Source organism: Aulonocara sp. 'chitande type north' Nkhata Bay, linkage group LG10, assembly GCF_057382095.1.
Source record: "Aulonocara sp. 'chitande type north' Nkhata Bay isolate Kocher_YH1m ecotype deep benthic linkage group LG10, A_spYH_male_GT1.1, whole genome shotgun sequence".
NCBI classification, from domain to species: Eukaryota; Metazoa; Chordata; class Actinopteri; order Cichliformes; family Cichlidae; genus Aulonocara; species Aulonocara sp. 'chitande type north' Nkhata Bay.
Window position 1 is genome coordinate 4530672 of NC_141353.1, and position 23081 is coordinate 4553752.

At 39.9% G+C, this 23081-nt stretch overlaps 1 protein-coding gene across 1 annotated transcript; it reads right to left on the bottom strand.

Annotated features, from left to right (window-relative positions):
- Window positions 1-18955: 18955 nt before the first annotated feature.
- h3f3c (H3 histone, family 3C) lies at window positions 18956-22360 on the bottom strand. Its single transcript, XM_086307872.1, has 4 exons — window positions 22226-22360; window positions 21122-21265; window positions 20770-20923; window positions 18956-20316 (listed from the first exon to the last, which is right to left on the bottom strand). The coding sequence occupies exons 2-4, from the start codon at window positions 21247-21249 to the stop codon at window positions 20188-20190; spliced, it is 411 nt and encodes a 136-aa protein (XP_086163998.1). The 5' UTR covers window positions 21250-21265; window positions 22226-22360; the 3' UTR covers window positions 18956-20187.
- Window positions 22361-23081: the final 721 nt, after the last annotated feature.

Below are 23081 nucleotides of genomic sequence, written 5' to 3' on the forward strand. Positions count from 1 at the left end.
GCTTTGTGGGAAATGCTTCTCCTGTAAAAGTTTCAGTCACCGGCGACATTTTTTCATCAGCAGAACGTTGACCGTCATCACAATGAACCAAATTCGATGACGTCACAAAAGTCAGCTCAAAGCACAACCAATCAAAATCTTGACTTTGATCTGAAAGTCCTTAAATAGCCGTTAGTTCGCAGTGTTCCTCACAGCAATCAGTTGCGATTAGTTCACATTTGCTTCGTGTTTTTAAACAGTTTCCTAAAGAGATTTAAACTCTTTTTCAAGGACATTTTAAAAGTTCTGTACCAATCAGCTAAAGTTTGACAGCTGTACCGACCAGTTTCCTCCAGTCTATTAAAGCAGACTGTTTTCAAAAAATGGATAGAGGAGACGGCTCACAAAACCATGACGATGGTGAACAAAACCATGTTGGTGTAGGACTAGCAGTCAATGAGCTGCTTTTGGCACTGCTGCAACAGGGAAATCTTAGAGCAGTTGACAGGATGTTCCCCTGGATTGAAATCAATCAGTTGCGTGGTTTAGTTGATAATCAACTGCCACAACAAGAGGAGGCAGTTGATGTTCCGGTAGGAGGCATCGAAATAAATCCTCCCCAGGAAATAGCAGGACCCTGGGAAAATTTTAGAGCAGAGATGGGAGTAGGCGATGGCATTGAAAGAAATCCACCCCAGGAAATAGCAGGACCCTTGGTCATTAATGGAGCAGAGATGGGAGTAGGAGATAACATAGAAAGAAATCCACCCCAACAGATAGAACGACCATTGGTCATTAATAGAGCAGAGATGGGAGCAGGAGATTACACAGAAAGAAATCCACCTCTAGAAATAGAACAACCCGTGTACAATAATGTAGCAGAAGAAGATCCAATTATTGATGAAATCAGGTGGTGGGAAGATGAGGGATCTGAGAGCGACACTGAAAGTGTTCCTGATAGTGACACAGATGACGATGGAGACAATGGCCAGGATGCTCCTGTGCTATTGCCCCCCAACCCAGTACCAGGCGGTTCGAGGAGGAGACCAAGGGAGGAGGAGGATGAAGAAGAAGAAGATGGGAGAGCTAGGAAAATGTCTAAACACTGAATTTTGAGCTGAGCTGGACAGTCAATGTTGCACCCATCTTCCAAAGCTACATGTGTCCTACATCACTCTACGGCCTAGAGCGTCCTGGTGCCACGTGCACTTATGGACACTCTTATGTTCGAACAGGGTTGCTGCTGCTGGTTTGGTCAATATTGTTTGGAGAGAGATCAAACTAACAGCTTTAGAATCAGTGCAAAAAAGAGGTAAACACAAAGCGCGGACCCGCCGAAACATCAGAATCAGCGAGCTGTCAGCTTTCAGCCCCGACCGTGTCCGTGCGGTCGGGTGAGAAAGGCCACATCTCACTGATTCTGATCTGCGGGTCGCGCTTTGTGTTTACGTCTTTGTGCAGAAGCCGTGTACCTGCTCTCATTTACTGTTTTAAATGTTTGGTGGTCGTCAAAATTTTGTGACGTTTCACCTGAGATTCTGGAATTTTGGGCAAAATACATTTATATAAAAAAATCGATTCAGGATTTTAATGAATCAGTGTCACGTTATCCAATCCAGAATCGATTTTAATCGATGAATCGATTATTAAAACCCACCCCTACTTCCTATCACCATTGTGCTAACGTAATTATACAATAGCATTTACAACACCACCATCTTCAAATAGAAAAACACATTATGGAATGCTATCAGTTGTGTATTGGCCTCCCCAAACCCTGGACCTCAACATTAGTGAATAGTGGGATCATCTTGACAGAGAAGGGAAGGAAAGGCAGCCAACATCCAAAGAAGAGCTTTGAATGCATGTCTTTATCCTGTCTTCCTTCTCACCCCAACCGGTCGCAGCAGATGACCGCCCCTCCCTGAGCCTGGTTCTGCCGGAGGTTTCTTCCTGTTAAAAGGGAGTTTTTCCTTCCCACTGTTGCCAAAGTGCTTGCTCATAGGGGGTCATATTGTTGATTGTTGGGTTTTTCTCTGTATCTATTATTGTACGATCTACTGTACAATATAAAGCTCTGTGAGGCGACTGTTGTTGTGATTTGGTGCAATATAAATAAAATTGAATTGAATTGAATTGAATTGAATGTCCTTCAAGAAGCCTGGAGAACTTTTCCTGAAGACTATCGCTATAATAAAAAAAGGAAAAATTAAAGCAAAGGTAATGACTAGTTTGGGTGTTGTAGTCCTTTAATAATCAAGGAAAAGTAGTAAATCCACAATTTTAAAAAAAATTATTTTATTATAAATAATCCTGGTGTGGATTAGTTACTTACACATCAAACCAATGTTTTACAGGCAGAACATTGCTCATCTGAGTTTTGACCCAGAGTGAAATTCACACAAGTTCAGCTTTCATTACCTGATCAGCGCGCCACTGAAGCAGACCCACTCTGCTCTGTCTTTGAAGATTCACCATGAGAAATTGGCATTCCTTGCTCTAACTGTCCACAATATGAAAGTCACAGGAAAAACCGACATGTCTTTTTTTTATGTTTGTTTGTTTTAACCCACTATGGTGCCACTTAAAATCCCTGTGTTTGAACAGTACACTTCAATTCTGCTTTAACAGCAATCCTTGATGTGCAGGGAAACATCAGGGTTAGCAAACTCACAACGCGAGTCTTCTTTTTCTGGGCCACATGTGTAATATTTATGTTTTTGTCCATCGAGCCACTCCATAGAGCTTCACTGCAAGTCATGTTTAATTGCAGCAGAGAATAAACACCAGCCTTCAGACCAGCTGCAAAACAGAAAAATAAACACGTGGACAAAATGCATAAATTTGCTGTAATGTAAGTTAATAAAGTAAGTTACATACCGCAAAAGCCAATAGCTCCTCCAGTCACACAACCACTGTACACAGCGTTCTTCCAGTCAGATATGCCTCTGTGCTGTAAGTGAAAATCAGGTACAAAAAAAGACAGTTATTACAAAACACTTTCAGTTATCACACAGAAAGTGTTTTGTTTTTCATCTGCATGGCAGGAGGTAGTAATGGCAGATAATCAATTAATCATTAATCAGCATATATCTGTAAAAGTATTCTCATATAAATTACCATCACTTTGTTCGGTACTTCTAACGATTTGTTAACCTATCCTTTAACCACTTCTGCAAACAGCCTGTGCCTGACTTTATCATAATACATTACATGGTGACAATTGAACAAAGCATATACAGTGGGGCAAAAAAGTATTTAGTCAGCCACCGATTGTGCAAGTTCCCCCACCTAAAATGATGACAGAGGTCAGTAATTTGCACCAGAGGTACACTTCAACTGTGAGAGACAGAATGTGAAAAAAAAAAATCCATGAATCCACATGGTAGGATTTGTAAAGAATTTATTCGTAAATCAGGGTGGAAAATAAGCTTTTCCTCTTGCGCTTCGATAGAATGTTTTTTCTTTAATGCAGCCAGTCGCTCCATGAGCGCTGCCTTGTCAGCCGCAGCTTTAATGCGTGCGGAAGATGTTGATGAAATTCGACTTTGCTGTGACAAGGTTTTTGAAGGTGGTTTTACACTTGAGATATTAGAGACACTGTCTTCAGGTTTTATTTCATCCAAACTTTCAACAGCTTTATCATTGCGAACAGTATTGTTTTGTTCAGTATAAGGCTCGCCCGCCTCCTGCAACCAAACCTTTACTTTGTCCATAAAAACAGAGAATGCTGTCACCTTCGACTGAAAATGTGCAACTTGCCTTTTCACTTCATCTTCTGGCAGTGGCAAACTTAAAAAGGATTCTTGCAAAGCGTTTGCATCTTGATAGCATTTAATAAACTTCCCAAATTCAGAAGACACTTCCTTAACGTTTTCATGTGAGGTCATTAAAGCGGAAATTTTCCCCATGTACTTAGATGCTTGCTTACACATTGAACTGCACTTTTCTTGGCATGTCTTTATATACAAATCCAAACCTTTTGGCGTAAATTTAACACTTCTTTTCTCTGCTTGCATCTCAGTGTCATCCTCTCGTTTACTCTTAATATCCGACATTTTTATTGTCTTCTTGGATTATTTCAAACTTTATAAAGATGCACAGCACACTGAGAATCCATAGCCTAAAGTACAAACATGACATCCATTTACCTGCCTTTTGCAGCGAACAAACATTTCCACAGAGGGCGTTGGCATGTTTCAATTAGCGATCCAATTTTGCACCAATTTAGTACGTCAAAACTCAGTTCATCAGTCTTTGTAGTGAAATAATGTCTTTAAACTCCAATAGCTTCACCGTTTTCCTTTACGGCTTAAACAATATTATCACTCACCAGCTTTGACGAACGAGAGACATGTTGATCCAGGCTTCAACATCAAATCCGTCTGGATTACTCACCAGACGATCCAATAACTTTTATTCGAGTTCGACGGGGATCCTTGAAATCCTTATATCCATTAATGAAGAATTATTCCTTTGTCCACGGGAAGGTTTTTTACTTTGTGTAGTGGCAATTCCTTTACTTTTGTATGATCAAACGTCCCACAACTTAAAGTCCACAAGCCACTGCTGCACTGAGGTAATATTTCGTACGCAGGCAAAAGAAGTCCATTGTCCAAACCTTTTAGTTGAGAGTTTTGATTTTGGTTTATTTATCCATTTGGCAAGCAATAACAAGATCCTTCCTACTGCTTCTCCTGCTCTGGTAAAAAACCATAGGCCCACCCCAATGCATGCTGGTCCTATACCAGTCTCTTTATTTATAGAAACAAAATGGCCCTACAGCTCTTACTGACTAATTTAACAAAATAACAACAAACAAACAAATCATTTAAAACAAAATATTAACCGACAAATAAACCCCAAAATATAAATAAACTAACAAACTTTAACTAATTTCAAAATAATAAAAAATAAAGAACAAATAGCTCCAACACTCCGGCCCCTAATTGTGCATACTATCACAATTACTTTAAAGTCCCAAAAGGAGGAGCTATTCCCTTAAACAAATCCTTAATTTTCATTGATGATTTTCTTCACGATGAGGCTTCCAGTAGCAAAATAAGTTTTGTCACTGGCCTTTCCAAAACACTGGTCCTTGTTTGTAGTCTCACAGAACGCACCAAGCCTTTTGCATCCTGGTTTACATTTAAGACTTTCGCCATCATCCATGATCCTCTTGGAGCTGTAGCGTCTGCAATTAAAACAACATCTCCAGGTATAAGACATCTTTTAGTCCTCATCCATTTTTGTCTTTCTTGCATCAAAGGTAGGTACTCAGAAAGCCATCTCTTCCAGAACAACTCTGCCATGTACTGTACCTGTTTCCACCTTTTCCTGACATGCAAATCACTTGGATGAAACAGTCCTGGTGGAAAAACTGGTTTATTTTTCAGCAACAACAAGTGATTGGGTGTCAGTGCTTCAAGATCATTTGAGTCATCTGAAACTTTAGTAATGGGTCTGTCGTTCATTATAGCTTCAACCTCACAGAAGACTGTGTGGAGTCCTTCATCATCCAGAACTTGCTCCTTAAGAACTGAGGCTAAAATATTCTTTACTGAACGAATGAGAGGCTCCCACACACCGCCTTGGTGAGAAGCTGCTGGGATGTTGAAGTTCCATTTCATGCCATCCTGAACAAAAGCCTTTTGAATTTTGGCATGGTCCAGCTCAGTCAAACTTTCTTTCAACTCTCGATTCGCCCCAACAAAATTTGTAGCATTATCAGATCTGATGGTCGAAACTGGGCCTCGTCTACAGATGAACCTCCTCACAGCATTTATACAAGAGTCTGTATCAAGTGTACATGCAATCTCCAGATGTACTGCACGACTGGTGAAACAAGTAAAAAGAACTCCATACCTTTTAAGGAGACTTCGTCCTCTTTTAACACTTATAGGTCCAAAATAGTCCACTCCAACATTTGTGAATGGGGCTATGTCTGGCAGGACTCTCTCTTCAGGCAGATCCGCCATCTTTTGTTCAACAAACTTTCCTCTGTTGCGTCTACACGTGACACAACGAGAGATGATTTTCCTGGCAGCAGAATTTGCATTTAGTATCCAGTAATTTTGTCTTAGTTTTAACAGCATGTGTGCTCTTCCTGCATGTCCCAACCTTTGATGGATATGGCGTAAAATCAGTGTTGACACATGCATATCTTTTGTCAAAATTACAGGATGCTTTAATTCCATAGGCATGGCTGCTTTATTCAATCGGCCACCCACTCTGAGGATTCCTGCATCCAACACTGGATCAAGTTTATAGAGACAATTTCCCTTAGAGACTCCTTTGAGGCCATTGCGGATTAAAGCCATTTCAGTCGTAAATTTCTGTTGTTGTGCATATTGAAGAATAGCTTGTTCTGCCTTTGCCAAGTCTTCTGGAGTGAGATTTCCTTTCTTCAAAGTGGTCTTAAATCTTTCCATTCTTATCTCCACTTCTTTCTGACCTTCCGGATCATTCTTATTCAAACCTGCAGCAAGCAACTCTTTCCTCTTCTGTGCCAACAACACCAAGACCTCTTTCATCTTTAAAAGCCAGGCTACAGAGATTTTAAGTTTTGCCCAAGACGAGAAGTAGAGGATAAAATAGCTGGTAGGATTTTGTAATTCTCTCACAATGGCATTCATTGTCAGGTCCCTTTTGACCTCTGGGTCATCTGCAGAAATTACACTGTACTCCACATCCAGTTTAGGCCATTCCTTTTCTGACTCATAGAGAAATTCTGGCCCTTTTATCCATCTCCTACATTTGAGGAGATCCCCAGCTCTCATACCTCTGGATGCGTCATCTGCAGGATTCTCCTTAGAAGAAACGTATCTCCACTGATTCACATCTGTTGCTTCCCGAATAACAGCAATTCTGTTTGCAACAAAAGTATTGAATCTTCTGGTTTCATTGGAGATGTATTTCAGTACTGTTGTGCTATCAGTCCAAAAAACTGATTTTTCCAACCTGACTTGCAGCTCCTTTTGCAGAAGCCTGTCCACCCGAACTGCAAGAACTGCAGCCGTCAATTCCAACCTGGGAATTGTAGTTTGCTTGAGAGGAGCAACTCTAGCCTTTCCCAGGATAAAAGCAACATGCGTGACGTTATTCTTTTCCAACTTTAAATATGACACCGTTCCATACCCATCTTGACTTGCATCAGAAAAATGATGAAGTTGTGCCCTATCTGGTCTTCCAAAGCAATTTGGTTTAATGCAACGTTCCACTTTAAACTTTGAAATCAGCTGGAGATCCTCCAGCCAATCACGCCACCGCTGGGAAAGAGAGTGGGGAATAACTTCATCCCACTTCAAATTTTGTCGGCAAAGCTCTTGTAGCAACAGTTTAGCTGGCATACTGAAGGGAGACAAGATTCCCAAAGGATCATACAGTGAGCTGACCACAGACAAAATTCCCCTTCTGGTTGTTGGACGGTCCTGCAGGGAGGTTCTGAACTGGAACTTGTCTGTTACTATGCACCACTGTAAACCCAGTGCTCTCTCAACTGGAAGTTGATCTGTGTCCAAATCCAGATCCTTAATTTCCTTTGCTCTTCTTTCCTCTGGGATTGACATGAGCACTGTGCGACTGTTGCTGATCCATTTTGAAAGCTTAAATCCTCCTTTAGCGCAGATATCTGTCAGCCTCTTCACCATGTGCACTGCCTCCTCTTCTGAAGCAACAGATTTCAAACAATCATCCACATAAAAGTTTCTTTTGACTGTATCAACCACTTCAGCTGGAAACTGTTGTGCATTATCATCTGCAGTTCTCTGTAGAGCATAATTTGCACAACTTGGCGAAGATACAGCTCCAAACAAATGCACTTTCATCCTGCATTCCTGTGCAGACCTTGAAGTGTTGCCATGTTGCCACCACAGGAAACGGAGAAAGTTGACATGTTTTTCTGAGACGTGAACTTGGTGAAACATGGAATCAATGTCCGCCATTAATGCAACAGGCTCTTGTCTAAATCTGATCAGAACCCCAACCAGCGAGTTTGTGAGATCAGGTCCCTGTAGAAGCTGACTGTTCAATGATGCTCCTTTATAAGTTGTTCCACAGTCAAATACAACTCTTAATTTGCCCTTTGTGGGATGATACACTCCATGATGAGGGATGTACCACACCTTTCCATCATCTTTGTGCAACTCATCTACAAGCACAAACTCGGCATATCCTCGTTCAAGCATGTTGTTTACACATTTAGTGTATTCATCCTTATAATGAGTATCCTTTTCAAATCTCCGTCTGAGACTCTGGAGACGCTGCTCCGCGACACAGAGGTTATTTGGCAAACTGGAACCTTCTCTCCTGAAAGGCAAATCAATGTGATAATGATTTCCAATAAGCTTTATTGAACTACTAACAATATCCATGAAACACAGATCCTCTCTAGACATTTCAGTCTGCTCCTCTGATGATCTTTCATTAAAATCATGATTGTACTGTTTAATCAACATGTCTTCAAGACGCTCAACAGAAATCCTATTGGCTGTTACAGCAGTGCAGTTGGTTTTATTTCCACTGTTACTTCCAGTGCGCAGGGGACCATTTATGACCCAGCCAACTTTTGTTTTTACAGCATAAGGTCCACCTCCCACACTGTTTATCACCTTCCATGGCTCCAAAACATTGGAAGCATCAGTGCCTATCAGTAGCTCCACATCTGCATTAACGTTGTACAGTTTAACAGGTTTAAGATGAGGCCACTGATCGATGTCGCTTTGCTGGGGAATATTAACTGTAGAAACTGGCATAGTCTTTTGAGTCAAAACATCTGGCAATGGCATGAAATCATTTGCTTCCAAACCAGACACTTCCAAACCAGACAGAACTTGTGTACTAACAATCCTATCTTGACTCATTGTTCTCAAAAAGATATTGGTCTTTTTACCTTTTACATTCAGTCTTTTTGCCAGAGTTTCTGTACAGAATGTACCTGAACTTCCAGGATCCAAAAACGCATAGGTTTGCACAATTTTATTGCTCTTTTGGCTCTTAACTTGAACTGGAACTATAGAAAAAATTGCATCAACTTCATGACCAGCCCCAATATACCCACATGTCTGAGTGGTTGCAGTTGAAAAGTTGACATTAGAGTTTGTCCTCTGTTGAGTTTGTTCCGAAGACGCACCTGGATCCTTTCGCTCTATATGAAGAACCCCTGGGTGCCTTTGGTGACACACGTCGCAATCCAAACGACTCCTACAGTCTTTGCTTGTGTGACCAACTTTTAAACAACCAAAACAAATTCCCCTTTCCTTGATAAAAGTCAACTTATCCTGATGCGTTTTAGCTTTAAACTGCTTACAATTCTCTAGTAAATGGTTGCTGTGTGAACAAAACAAACAACTACGCAGAACAACGGAAGTTGTTCTGCTTCCAGTTGATTGAGCTTTGATTCCTGGCACTGTACTGACATTAGTGGCAAAACTACTTCCTTTTCTCCTTTGCTTGGTAGAACTTGAAGCTTTAAAGCTGCTTCCAGATTGTGAGTCTTGGATGTTGCCAAACACTGGATCTGATGCTGCTTTTACCTGTTTTATTATAAAGGTAACCAGATCAGTGAATACTGCTCTGTAACCATTTTGTTCCTGCAGTTCATAGGCAACAACTCTCCATTTTTCCCTCAATTTGTATGGAAGTTTCATAACAACCATTCTCATATTTGAGGGCAAATCCAACTCCTTCATATAAACAACTTGCTGCATTAGATTCGAACATCCTTGAAGAAAAAGAGAGAATGACTGTAGACCTTTCACATCCTCACTTTTAATAGGTACCCAACTCACAATCCTCTCCATATATGCAGAGGCAATTTTATTTTCGTTCCCAAAATGTTCTTCAAGAAGATCTTTGGCTGTGGAATAGCCCTGCTCAGGTGGTAAGTGCTGACAGCTATGCACCAAATCTCTAGGCTGCCCCCTAGTGAACTGCTCTAAAAAATGCAAACAGTCGCTCCAGTTATCAGTTTTAGCTTCCACTCCATTTTCAAAGGCATTCATAAATGATCTGTACTGTAAAGGGTCTCCATCAAACACAGGGATGTTTCTGGCGGGGAGGACAGAAGATAAGTTTTGTTTTACAAGCAAAGTAGTGATGTCATTTTGTTTTTGCAGAATATTTACAATCTCCTTCGTGCAGTTCCCAGTCAAAGTAGGAGACTGAGGCTGTGTTTGCTGCGTCACTTGAGCTGAATCATCAACCTGATGTTGGGTTTGACTTTGTCTAGGTACGATTACTTGTGATTCAGATGCAGAATTTATACCAGAGTAATCTCTTGATGTTGGAACAAATGTATCGGCACAAGGATTTAAACTAGGCGCTTCTTGTACGTGCCCTCTTTCAAAATAAGAGTTCATTCCATCAGAATGCTCAGAGCTACAAACTGAATTTATTTTTAAGACACGAAGCTTTGCATTAGTGGCTGCCAGCTCTGTTTCCAAGGATAATGTCTCCTTTTCTTTTCTCAGTTTCTCCTTTTCTTTTCTCAGTTTTTCCTCTTGCGCTTCGATAGAATGTTTTTTCTTTAATGCAGCCAGTCGCTCCATGAGCGCTGCCTTGTCAGCCGCAGCTTTAATGCGTGCGGAAGATGTTGATGAAATTCGACTTTGCTGTGACAAGGTTTTTGAAGGTGGTTTTACACTTGAGATATTAGAGACACTGTCTTCAGGTTTTATTTCATCCAAACTTTCAACAGCTTTATCATTGCGAACAGTATTGTTTTGTTCAGTATAAGGCTCGCCCGCCTCCTGCAACCAAACCTTTACTTTGTCCATAAAAACAGAGAATGCTGTCACCTTCGACTGAAAATGTGCAACTTGCCTTTTCACTTCATCTTCTGGCAGTGGCAAACTTAAAAAGGATTCTTGCAAAGCGTTTGCATCTTGATAGCATTTAATAAACTTCCCAAATTCAGAAGACACTTCCTTAACGTTTTCATGTGAGGTCATTAAAGCGGAAATTTTCCCCATGTACTTAGATGCTTGCTTACACATTGAACTGCGCTTTTCTTGGCATGTCTTTATATACAAATCCAAACCTTTTGGCGTAAATTTAACACTTCTTTTCTCTGCTTGCATCTCAGTGTCATCCTCTCGTTTACTCTTAATATCCGACATTTTTATTGTCTTCTTGGATTATTTCAAACTTTATAAAGATGCACAGCACACTGAGAATCCATAGCCTAAAGTACAAACATGACATCCATTTACCTGCCTTTTGCAGCGAACAAACATTTCCACAGAGGGCGTTGGCATGTTTCAATTAGCGATCCAATTTTGCACCAATTTAGTACGTCAAAACTCAGTTCATCAGTCTTTGTAGTGAAATAATGTCTTTAAACTCCAATAGCTTCACCGTTTTCCTTTACGGCTTAAACAATATTATCACTCACCAGCTTTGACGAACGAGTGACATGTTGATCCAGGCTTCAACATCAAATCCGTCTGGATTACTCACCAGACGATCCAATAACTTTTATTCGAGTTCGACGGTGATCCTTGAAATCCTTATATCCATTAATGAAGAATTATTCCTTTGTCCACGGGAAGGTTTTTTACTTTGTGTAGTGGCAATTCCTTTACTTTTGCATGATCAAACGTCCCACAACTTAAAGTCCACAAGCCACTGCTGCACTGAGGTAATATTTCGTACGCAGGCAAAAGAAGTCCATTGTCCAAACCTTTTAGTTGAGAGTTTTGATTTTGGTTTATTTATCCATTTGGCAAACAAGATCCTTCCTACTGCTTCTCCTGCTCTGGTAAAAAACCATAGGCCCACCCCAATGCATGCTGGTCCTATACCAGTCTCTTTATTTATAGAAACAAAATGGCCCTACAGCTCTTACTGACTAATTTAACAAAATAACAACAAACAAACAAATCATTTAAAACAAAATATTAACCGACAAATAAACCCCAAAATATAAATAAACTAACAAACTTTAACTAATTTCAAAATAATAAAAAATAAAGAACAAATAGCTCCAACACTCAGGTTTCGAGATGATCCAGAGAGTGTATTGCTCAACGTTTGCGACAGAGTTGCTCAGTTTTAGTGCTTTTAAATGTGCTTTCTCTGTTAAAGCATAATAATGATACTCATAAAATACATTAAGTAAAATGAAACTGAAATCTCTTTCTCCAGTACCTTAGATTTCTTAGATAACCTTTTCAGTAACTGAGGATCTAGTTTTTCTGCATCTATAGATTAGTTTAATTTACTATCATTTACTATATTCTACTATAATAGATTAATTTACTATAATAAACAAATCATTTTATGTTCAGTAATTTTTTTATATGATCATATTCTGAGAAGAAACTTAGTAGAATAAAAATATAATGAAATATGAAGTAGATGAGAATATTTTATTCCAAATACACCAGATATGGGTGGGAAGGAAATAGTAAATGGTCAGGATATACAGTAGAAACATGTGTCGGGAAGCGTGGATTGCATTCCCTCTGTATACATGTAGATTTTCTCCAGTGGAGATTCAAAGAATGAATGTTTACAGCTTCATGCTGACAACAGAGGGACCTGCAGGCGATTCTGCAGGTCATTAATCAATGTATAAAACTAAAATAAAATGTGTCACTAAAATGTATTTAGTGACACAGCACACAAACACGGAAGCAAGATGTGTAATTAGGATTATTTATAATAAATATGAATTAATTAGTGTAATTTCATTAACCATAGAGAATAACTAAATCCTTCAGGACAATGTCACATCAGTGCACTGAACTCACTATGGCATCCATCTAACAGAGCTTCCACACGTTCTCACTGTAATTTCCCCTCATGAATGAATTTATGCTGCACTAATCTGAATGTTCGGAGGGAAATCAAACGCATTTTACTCGTAGTACTCAAGCTGACTTCACTTGGTTTGAATGACGGCGTACTCACAATTGCACCCAGTCCTTGGTGAATTGGATGTGCGCCTCCAGAGATTTATGACGGCGAAACTGGTGCGCCGTGTATGCGCTGACTTTACAGACAAGGTACGAGAACAGATCATGCTAAGTCAACAGCGGTTTGGTCTTCAGGGTTTCTACTAGCGGACGAACTCTCCTTTCCAGCACCCTGGCATAGACTTTCCCAGGGAGGCTGAGGAGTGTGATCCCCCTTTAGTTGGAACACACCCTCCGGTCCCCCTTCTTAAAGATGGGGACCACCTCCCCGGTCTGCCAGTGCACAGTGATTTTAAAAATAAAGATAAAATGAAAAGTAATTAATAAAAAGTAAATATTTAAACATTCCTACAAATGTGCAATGAACGTGTAAAAATTCTGTTTAGTAGTTGTTGCTGTTTCTTTCTTTCTTTCTTTTTCTTTTTTCTTTTTGAAAAATAACGACGTCTCTGAGGCGCGAATTACTACGTGAAAAATGGCGTCATCTTGTGGCCCCTTTCTGTCACTATAATTCATTCAAGGCTTTGTGGGAAATGCTTCTCCTGTAAAAGTTTCAGTCACCGGCGACATTTTTTCATCAGCAGAACGTTGACCGTCATCACAATGAACCAAATTCGATGACGTCACAAAAGTCAGCTCAAAGCACAACCAATCAAAATCTTGACTTTGATCTGAAAGTCCTTAAATAGCCGTTAGTTCGCAGTGTTCCTCACAGCAATCAGTTGCGATTAGTTCACATTTGCTTCGTGTTTTTAAACAGTTTCCTAAAGAGATTTAAACTCTTTTTCAAGGACATTTTAAAAGTTCTGTACCAATCAGCTAAAGTTTGACAGCTGTACCGACCAGTTTCCTCCAGTCTATTAAAGCAGACTGTTTTCAAAAAATGGATAGAGGAGACGGCTCACAAAACCATGACGATGGTGAACAAAACCATGTTGGTGTAGGACTAGCAGTCAATGAGCTGCTTTTGGCACTGCTGCAACAGGGAAATCTTAGAGCAGTTGACAGGATGTTCCCCTGGATTGAAATCAATCAGTTGCGTGGTTTAGTTGATAATCAACTGCCACAACAAGAGGAGGCAGTTGATGTTCCGGTAGGAGGCATCGAAATAAATCCTCCCCAGGAAATAGCAGGACCCTGGGAAAATTTTAGAGCAGAGATGGGAGTAGGAGATAACATAGAAAGAAATCCACCCCAACAGATAGAACGACCATTGGTCATTAATAGAGCAGAGATGGGAGCAGGAGATTACACAGAAAGAAATCCACCTCTAGAAATAGAACAACCCGTGTACAATAATGTAGCAGAAGAAGATCCAATTATTGATGAAATCAGGTGGTGGGAAGATGAGGGATCTGAGAGCGACACTGAAAGTGTTCCTGATAGTGACACAGATGACGATGGAGACAATGGCCAGGATGCTCCTGTGCTATTGCCCCCCAACCCAGTACCAGGCGGTTCGAGGAGGAGACCAAGGGAGGAGGAGGATGAAGAAGAAGAAGAAGATGGGAGAGCTAGGAAAATGTCTAAACACTGAATTTTGAGCTGAGCTGGACAGTCAATGTTGCACCCATCTTCCAAAGCTACATGTGTCCTACATCACTCTACGGCCTAGAGCGTCCTGGTGCCACGTGCACTTATGGACACTCTTATGTTCGAACAGGGTTGCTGCTGCTGGTTTGGTCAATATTGTTTGGAGAGAGATCAAACTAACAGCTTTAGAATCAGTGCAAAAAAGACGTAAACACAAAGCGCGGACCCGCCGAAACATCAGAATCAGCGAGCTGTCAGCTTTCAGCCCCGACCGTGTCCGTGCGGTCGGGTGAGAAAGGCCACATCTCACTGATTCTGATCTGCGGGTCGCGCTTTGTGTTTACGTCTTTGTGCAGAAGCCGTGTACCTGCTCTCATTTACTGTTTTAAATGTTTGGTGGTCGTCAAAATTTTGTGACGTTTCACCTGAGATTCTGGAATTTTGGGCAAAATACATTTATATAAAAAAATCGATTCAGGATTTTAATGAATCAATGTCACGTTATCCAATCCAGAATCGATTTTAATCGATGAATCGATTATTAAAACCCACCCCTACTTCCTATCACCATTGTGCTAACGTAATTATACAATAGCATTTACAACACCACCATCTTCAAATAGAAAAACACATTATGGAATGCTATCAGTTGTGTATTGGCCTCCCCAAACCCTGGACCTCAACATTAGTGAATAGTGGGATCATCTTGACAGAGAAGGGAAGGAAAGGCAGCCAACATCCAAAAGAAGAGCTTTGAATGCATGTCTTTATCCTGTCTTCCTTCTCACCCCAACCGGTCGCAGCAGATGACCGCCCCTCCCTGAGCCTGGTTCTGCCGGAGGTTTCTTCCTGTTAAAAGGGAGTTTTTCCTTCCCACTGTTGCCAAAGTGCTTGCTCATAGGGGGTCATATTGTTGATTGTTGGGTTTTTCTCTGTATCTATTATTGTACGATCTACTGTACAATATAAAGCTCTGTGAGGCGACTGTTGTTGTGATTTGGTGCAATATAAATAAAATTGAATTGAATTGAATTGAATTGAATTGAATTGAATTGAATTGAATGTCCTTCAAGAAGCCTGGAGAACTTTTCCTGAAGACTACTTTCGCTATAATAAAAAAAAGGAAAAATTAAAGCAAAGGTAATGACTAGTTTGGGTGTTGTAGTCCTTTAATAATCAAGGAAAAGTAGTAAATCCACAATTTAAAAACAATTCTTTTATTATAAATAATCCTGGTGTGGATTAGTTACTTACACATCAAACCAATGTTTTACAGGCAGAACATTGCTCATCTGAGTTTTGACCCAGAGTGAAATTCACACAAGTTCAGCTTTCATTACCTGATCAGTGCGCCACTGAAGCAGACCCACTCTGCTCTGTCTTTGAAGATTCACCATGAGAAATTGGCATTCCTTGCTCTAACTGTCCACAATATGAAAGTCACAGGAAAAACCGACATGTCTTTTTTTTATGTTTGTTTGTTTGTTTTAACCCACTATGGTGCCACTTAAAATCCCTGTGTTTGAACAGTACACTTCAATTCTGCTTTAACAGCAATCCTTGATGTGCAGGGAAACATCAGGGTTAGCAAACTCACAACGCGAGTCTTCTTTCTCTGGGCCACATGTGTAATATTTATGTTTTTGTCCATCGAGCCACTCCATAGAGCTTCACTGCAAGTCATGTTTAATTGCAGCAGAGAATAAACACCAGCCTTCAGACCAGCTGCAAAACAGAAAAATAAACACGTGGACAAAATGCATAAATTTGCTGTAATGTAAGTTAATAAAGTAAGTTACATACCGCAAAAGCCAATAGCTCCTCCAGTCACACAACCACTGTACACAGCGTTCTTCCAGTCAGATATGCCTCTGTGCTGTAAGTGAAAATCAGGTACAAAAAAAGACAGTTATTACAAAACACTTTCAGTTATCACACAGAAAGTGTTTTGTTTTTCATCTGCATGGCAGGAGGTAGTAATGGCAGATAATCAATTAATCATTAATCAGCATATATCTGTAAAAGTATTCTCATATAAATTACCATCACTTTGTTCGGTACTTCTAACGATTTGTTAACCTATCCTTTAACCACTTCTGCAAACAGCCTGTGCCTGACTTTATCATAATACATTACATGGTGACAATTGAACAAAGCATATACAGTGGGGCAAAAAAGTATTTAGTCAGCCACCGATTGTGCAAGTTCCCCCACCTAAAATGATGACAGAGGTCAGTAATTTGCACCAGAGGTACACTTCAACTGTGAGAGACAGAATGTGAAAAAAAAATCCATGAATCCACATGGTAGGATTTGTAAAGAATTTATTCGTAAATCAGGGTGGAAAATAAGTATTTGGTCACCTCAAACAAGGAAAATCTCTGGCTCTCACTGGCCCCACTGTAATTACAAAAACAGGTAGCAGTGGGAATGTGAGCATGATTTTGGAAGAAATCATAGAATTCTAGGAAAAAAGGATGGAAAAATGTTAGCAGCTGTTTCTGTCTTCATTCCAGCTGTGTCCATTTGTTGGTGACAAATGTTGCTGGATAGTGATGTGGACATAAGCATACCTAACTGAGTGTGTGAGGCAACATTTCCAGCAGTGCTTGCAGTTGTAAAAATACTATATGCAATGCTAGATGAATATTATAACTGTTACTGTTTTAGGAGCAATAGATTATTATTTTTACTCCTGTTTTTTGTTTCCTGATTAAAACTAAATAAAGAAAATGTTGGACTTTGATTTGTGGGGAATATATTGTAGTGTTATGGCTAAATATCTATTTTAACGTCCATCCCCCTTAAAAAAATAAGCAAAATGCTCTCATTTTGTCTGTCTATGCTTTAAGAACTGCAATAGTCCTGTATTCCTAGAAATATGAGTATAATATTTTAACTAGGGGCAGCACGCCCATACGGTAAAAGAACTGGCTGAGTAGCAGCATATCACTGAAAATAAAAGCGAACCGAGCCCTGAGGAACGCCACAAAAAACATAGACAACACGGACGCAAGTGTTATCTCTGTCTGCAGTAAAGGTAGCCATTAGCTTACCCAGGGATCTTTTAATTCAAACCCAGGTTTCGAGATGATCCAGAGAGTGTATTGCTCAACGTTTGCGACAGAGTTGCTCAGTTTTAGTGCTTTTAAATGTGCTTTCTCTGTTAAAGCATAATAATGATACTCATAAAATACATTAAGTAAAATGAAACTGAAATCTCTTTCTCCAGTACCTTAGATTTCTTAGATAACCTTTTCAGTAACTGAGGATCTAGTTTTTCTGCATCTATAGATTAGTTTAATTTACTATCATTTACTATATTCTACTATAATAGATTAATTTACTATAATAAACAAATCATTTTATGTTCAGTAATTTTTTTATATGATCATATTCTGAGAAGAAACTTAGTAGAATAAAAATATAATGAAATATGAAGTAGATGAGAATATTTTATTCCAAATACACCAGATATGGGTGGGAAGGAAATAGTAAATGGTCAGGATATACAGTAGAAACATGTGTCGGGAAGCGTGGATTGCATTCCCTCTGTATACATGTAGATTTTCTCCAGTGGAGATTCAAAGAATGAATGTTTACAGCTTCATGCTGACAACAGAGGGACCAGGTGTCCTACTTTATGTGGAGCTGCACAGCATTGTCATGTTTTATTGTAAAGTCTGTCTTTTGTGAAATAAAGAAAGGACTCACCCTAACGTTAGAAGCTTTGCAGGTTTCTGTGGAACAAACTAGCACAAACAAACAAAATGCAACAGTTAAAAATATTAACAAAGTAGGTGACACCAGTGGGAGGTAATTCTCAAAGTTTTTGTTTGTATTTTGCCTATTATTTATTTATTTATACACAGGACACATGAATCTCTTATGCGCATCTATACAAGCATTCCCACTGAAACTGAGGAGCAGACAATAAGCAGCTTAAAGAGTTCATTTTTTAATCGAGTAAACTTCAGATTCCTTCTATGCTTGCAGTGGGAAAAAACTGGACTCCATTGAAATAGTTCACAGGCACATTCAGACCTTAACATGCTAAATGCCAAACTGTGACCTGCATAGTTTTGTATGTCCAATAATAACATTTCTTTCACCTCTCACCTGTATTAATTTGCTACACGTGGTGCTTTCCCCCCACTTAGCTCTCCAGGATTTGTTCACCTTACTTGACTCATGAGTGATTTCAGTGGTGAAAATACTTTTATGTAAATACATCATTTTTTACTACACAAAATTCAGTTACTAAATATTTTGCCTGTGAAAACCCTGTCCCCATTAGAGGCTCTGTACGATGTTCTGGCAGCGTTTTTTTCTACTTTTTCTTTGAACATGTGTCACTTATGTTTATGGACTCTTTTACTGACGAGTTTGCTGGCCGTTAAATCCTTATTTGTTTAAGGTCTCCCCCATGTGGAAGTTTGGCTTCTCTGCACTGATAAACAGCACAGCTTTCTGTTCAGATTGAACTGCAGCATACGTAACGCAAACATGACACACAAACTCTCATCCACGTGTTTTAACATCTATTTATTACCACCATAATATGAGAAATTTGGAAAATACAAAGATCAGCTTATTTATACGTCTGAAAATCTCAAGGAATAAGAAAAATATAAAAGAAAAAAGTATGAGGTTATACTGTGCATCCCAAATTTTGATAAGGGACAGATTATATGCTCAGGTGTAGAGAAGCTGCAGGAGACACACAGACCCTAAACATGCAGAGGTTCACTATGTCAATTCATACTGGTGTGACAAGTATAATGCTAATCTGTGGTGACAGAGAGATGGAGGCTGAATGTGAAGACTAATCTACAGTGAACAGAAGAGGAGACAGTGAGACCCCGCCCCCTCGTGGCTGCCATTAGAATTGAAGTTTCCTTGGAAAATGGAGAAGCCCTTCCTGATTTTCTGTAACAAATCACTGCAAACAAAAAGACCCTAACTGATAATGTTGATACTATTAATTGCTTTTTACTCCTATTTTGATAACTGTATAAGTGGTAAAGGAGGAGATGCTCCTCTATGAATTAGATGTGTAAAACAAAAATAGACACCATATCCACAACAATAATATTCTTAAGAAACCAAGAGATTTTTGTTTGAGCACAGCTGGTTTGGAAGATCAGTTTTCACAGGAGCACACAAACAAACGAGCAGGTTTCACAGGTGACGGAGGTGCACTGAAAAGCTACAGCTGCAGAGCAACAGGAGAGTCGGGGTGCAGAAGGACGCACTGAGCAGGAGGATGTTCAGAGGGGGCGGAGGCCTCGGGACTAGTTTTAATAGCACCCTGCTGTGGAAGTTGTGGCTCCCCTTAAGCAGACTAACCCCTCGGCCTTGTCCCTCTGCTTTGGCTCCGTTTGCCACAAAAACTGCACCTGCTCAACTCCAGGTGAGCTTACTGATGGGCTTCCAGATTTGAAGTAGCTCCCAAACCCAGGAATGCATGTTTGCCTATGTGTGCACATGTGCATCTGATCTGCCAACCCTTTACATGCACGAAGAAGGTACCCTAAAACATTTGGTGAAGACAAAAAAAATTACAAATTGATCAGACTTCAACATATTTCTATCTCTTCATAATCAAGATTACTCTAAAGTCTACCGAGAAGCTGGGTAGGCTGGGGAGAGAATGGAATAGGGACGGGTGGAGGTGGGTGGATGGAGTAAAATGAACGAGTAAAGGCAGGGATGGGTAAAGAAAAATAGGACACAGATGAAACATCAGGGAGGCCATCTAAGCGCGCTCTCCACGGATGCGGCGTGCCAGCTGGATGTCTTTGGGCATAATAGTGACACGCTTGGCATGGATGGCACACAGGTTAGTGTCCTCAAACAGACCCACCAGGTACGCCTCACTAGCCTCCTGCAGGGGACAAACACAAACAACATTAGCAGTACATATTAATGATGTTGTAATATAAGAGAAAAGAACCTAAACTTTGATCTGCTGCATTGGTTTAAGTGTAGTCCTTAAATATCGACAGCTGAAAGCACGTAATTCTCTAACAGCCCCTTAAAAGTCATAACAAAGGACAAGACAGACTTGCATATAATATAAAACCCTTCAGAGTTCACATTACAAGTTAAACTCATGGACCAAACATTTGGAAACCTCTCTACAGAGACACATTGATGAATCAAAAATTAGTGCCGCTAATCGTACTAAGTGCTAAAAAACAGTTTGGGGGAAAAAAAACCCTAATCAAACAAATTTAGAAGAATAAGGAAAGTGATGTCAAAGCTTCTACTAGAAAAAAAACAAACTGTTAACAGCATGGACCTCCTTCCCACATCCAACATAGCAGTGTGGCTTCACCTGCAGAGCTCCAATGGCAGCGCTCTGGAAACGTAGGTCAGTCTTGAAGTCCTGAGCAATCTCCCTCACCAGGCGCTGGAAGGGCAGCTTACGGATCAGAAGCTCAGTGGACTTCTGGTATCGACGGATCTCTCTCAGAGCCACCGTACCAGGCCTGAAACGCATGACCTCAAGCTCAGTACAATCATTTATTTATTTATTTTTACACCTGTCAGTAATGTTGACAGTTAAGGCTGAGTCTCCCTAATTAAAATACTTTTTGTGGCTCCGAGCAGAATTTGCAGGGTAAAGATTGCTCATTAAACGTCTGATATGATAAGGAGCAATTAATGTGACTCAAAATGAACGTTACCTGTAACGATGGGGCTTTTTGACACCACCTGTGGAAGGGGCGCTCTTGCGGGCAGCCTTGGTGGCCAGCTGCTTACGAGGAGCCTTTCCTCCAGTGGACTTACGAGCAGTCTGCTTGGTACGAGCCATTACGACAGAGTATCACCTGACGGAATACAAAAAACCCCCCAAACAATGTATCTGTTTCTATTCGCTTCATCGTGACATTAATCGTTGCACACTGGACAAATGATCCTGCTAAGCTAGTGGCCTTGAACTCAGATAAATAACTAAATTATTTAAAGTTTCCAATATTCAGTGCAGCAGCTCTGAAATATATATAAGTAATTAAAACATACAACTTCCCCCCTTTTACCACTTCGTTTTATTTGTTATCAAGTAATTATGCATTTTGAGTTTTTAATATTTTTGTATCAATTATTAACGGATCTATAATTAAACATGTTATAAATACTTGGTTCTTAAGTCATTTTGGACCTCCTGATAAAACTTTTCCCCCGGGTTTGGCCGCTGCACAAACACAAAGACTTTAGCCAATCTAGAGACTGTGGGATCCCAATTTAGCCAATCACAACCTTTAACAGGCCGTCACTCTGAATCCCACCAATCAGCTGTGGCTCCACTGTACACCCAAACCAATGATGTTTCAGCCAGGAGTATTTTAGGGCGGGACAAGTATTGTTAACTCCGCCTCATACCGCAAGATTATGGCCGCAGACCGAAACGAACCTACCAATACACAGGCAACGAGCGGGATGTAAACTTTGACATTTTCCCACCAAAACAGAAAATGTGTGCTCACAAGAGCATTAACAAATCGTAGTAGACAAGTAAGCGTATCGAAAAACAGTCAAAGACTGATGAAGTAGAGGTATTTTAAAGCGAAAAAGCGAGGTAGAAATCGCCGTTGAAAGTGGACTAGATATTTCGGCAGTGGAAGTACTGAGCCGTTTTTCTCTGCCTGGGGAAGCTGCTTTCTCTTTTCACAACACCATCGAAAAAACACGATATTAAAGCAAAAAAATAAGTTTATCTACTCTATTTTCTTCACCAAATGGTGACTATTGTTCTTAGTTAAGAAATAATTAAGGAATTTTTTACTTACCGGGGGTGAATTTTGTCTCTTTTCTTCGCAAGGATAGAAGTGTGTTCTGGTTGTCTGGCAGTGTCAGATATTTACTATCTCTCACACAATGGAAGCAGAGCGAGCGGGAGCAAAATGGCGCCCGTGTCAATCATCTGTCTCCCACAATGCAATGGTAACATTTGTAAACAATCTAACTTCATTTCCTCAAGTTTTCTCCTTCACACTCCAACGATGTAGAAAACACTAGATCAAGAAAATCATAAAATAATTACGTTTTCGACTTTTTTTTTTTAACGCTTTGCCTCAAAACCGCGTGTTAACAAATGTAAAACGCAAAACCAATGAGAGAATATGATAAATATCAGGGAATAAGGCACACTTTGACTTCGAACAGTAGGGAAAGGAAATGGATAACACTGAACTTTTTTTTTTTAATAACAAACCAAATATTTGTTATTCGCAACATAAATTAGTCCAGATTAATTAAAAAAAATACATTCAAGTCTAAAGGAAAAACATTTCTCTTTATCATGCTAAAAATATAATGTAAGTGCGCTAACCGAAATGAAAAAATATTACTTGTCTGTTTTAGTAATTATGGATCTCCGTTATAAATTCAAACGAGAAACTGAATTTAGATGACAAACATGACAGCTGTGTCATCATATCAGTCCTACTGCAATTGTCTTTTTTACACGAGGTTTCTGATCAGTATATGAAACAGGAGGGAAACTAAGTACAAGCACAACTCCAAACTCTGCAGTTCTCTTGCCAAACCTGAGCGTTTCTGTTCTTGTGGTGGTGGAATGATTTCAACACATTCTCCTTCATGTTGGTCACTTTTAAGCATTAGACGTTATACCAAAGTTGGGGT

What these genes read in the sequence shown, in the direction of transcription:
- h3f3c (XM_086307872.1), bottom strand. Translation starts at nt 21,249, where the DNA reads ATGGCTCGTACCAAGCAGACTGCTCGTAAGTCCACTGGAGGAAAGGCT. An exon ending in AAAAAGCCCCATCGTTACAG is followed by an intron (nt 20,924 to 21,121) that starts GTAACGTTCATT and finishes CATGCGTTTCAG; the next exon opens with GCCTGGTACGGTGGCTCTGA. An exon ending in CTGCCATTGGAGCTCTGCAG is followed by an intron (nt 20,317 to 20,769) that starts GTGAAGCCACAC and finishes TGTCCCCTGCAG; the next exon opens with GAGGCTAGTGAGGCGTACCT.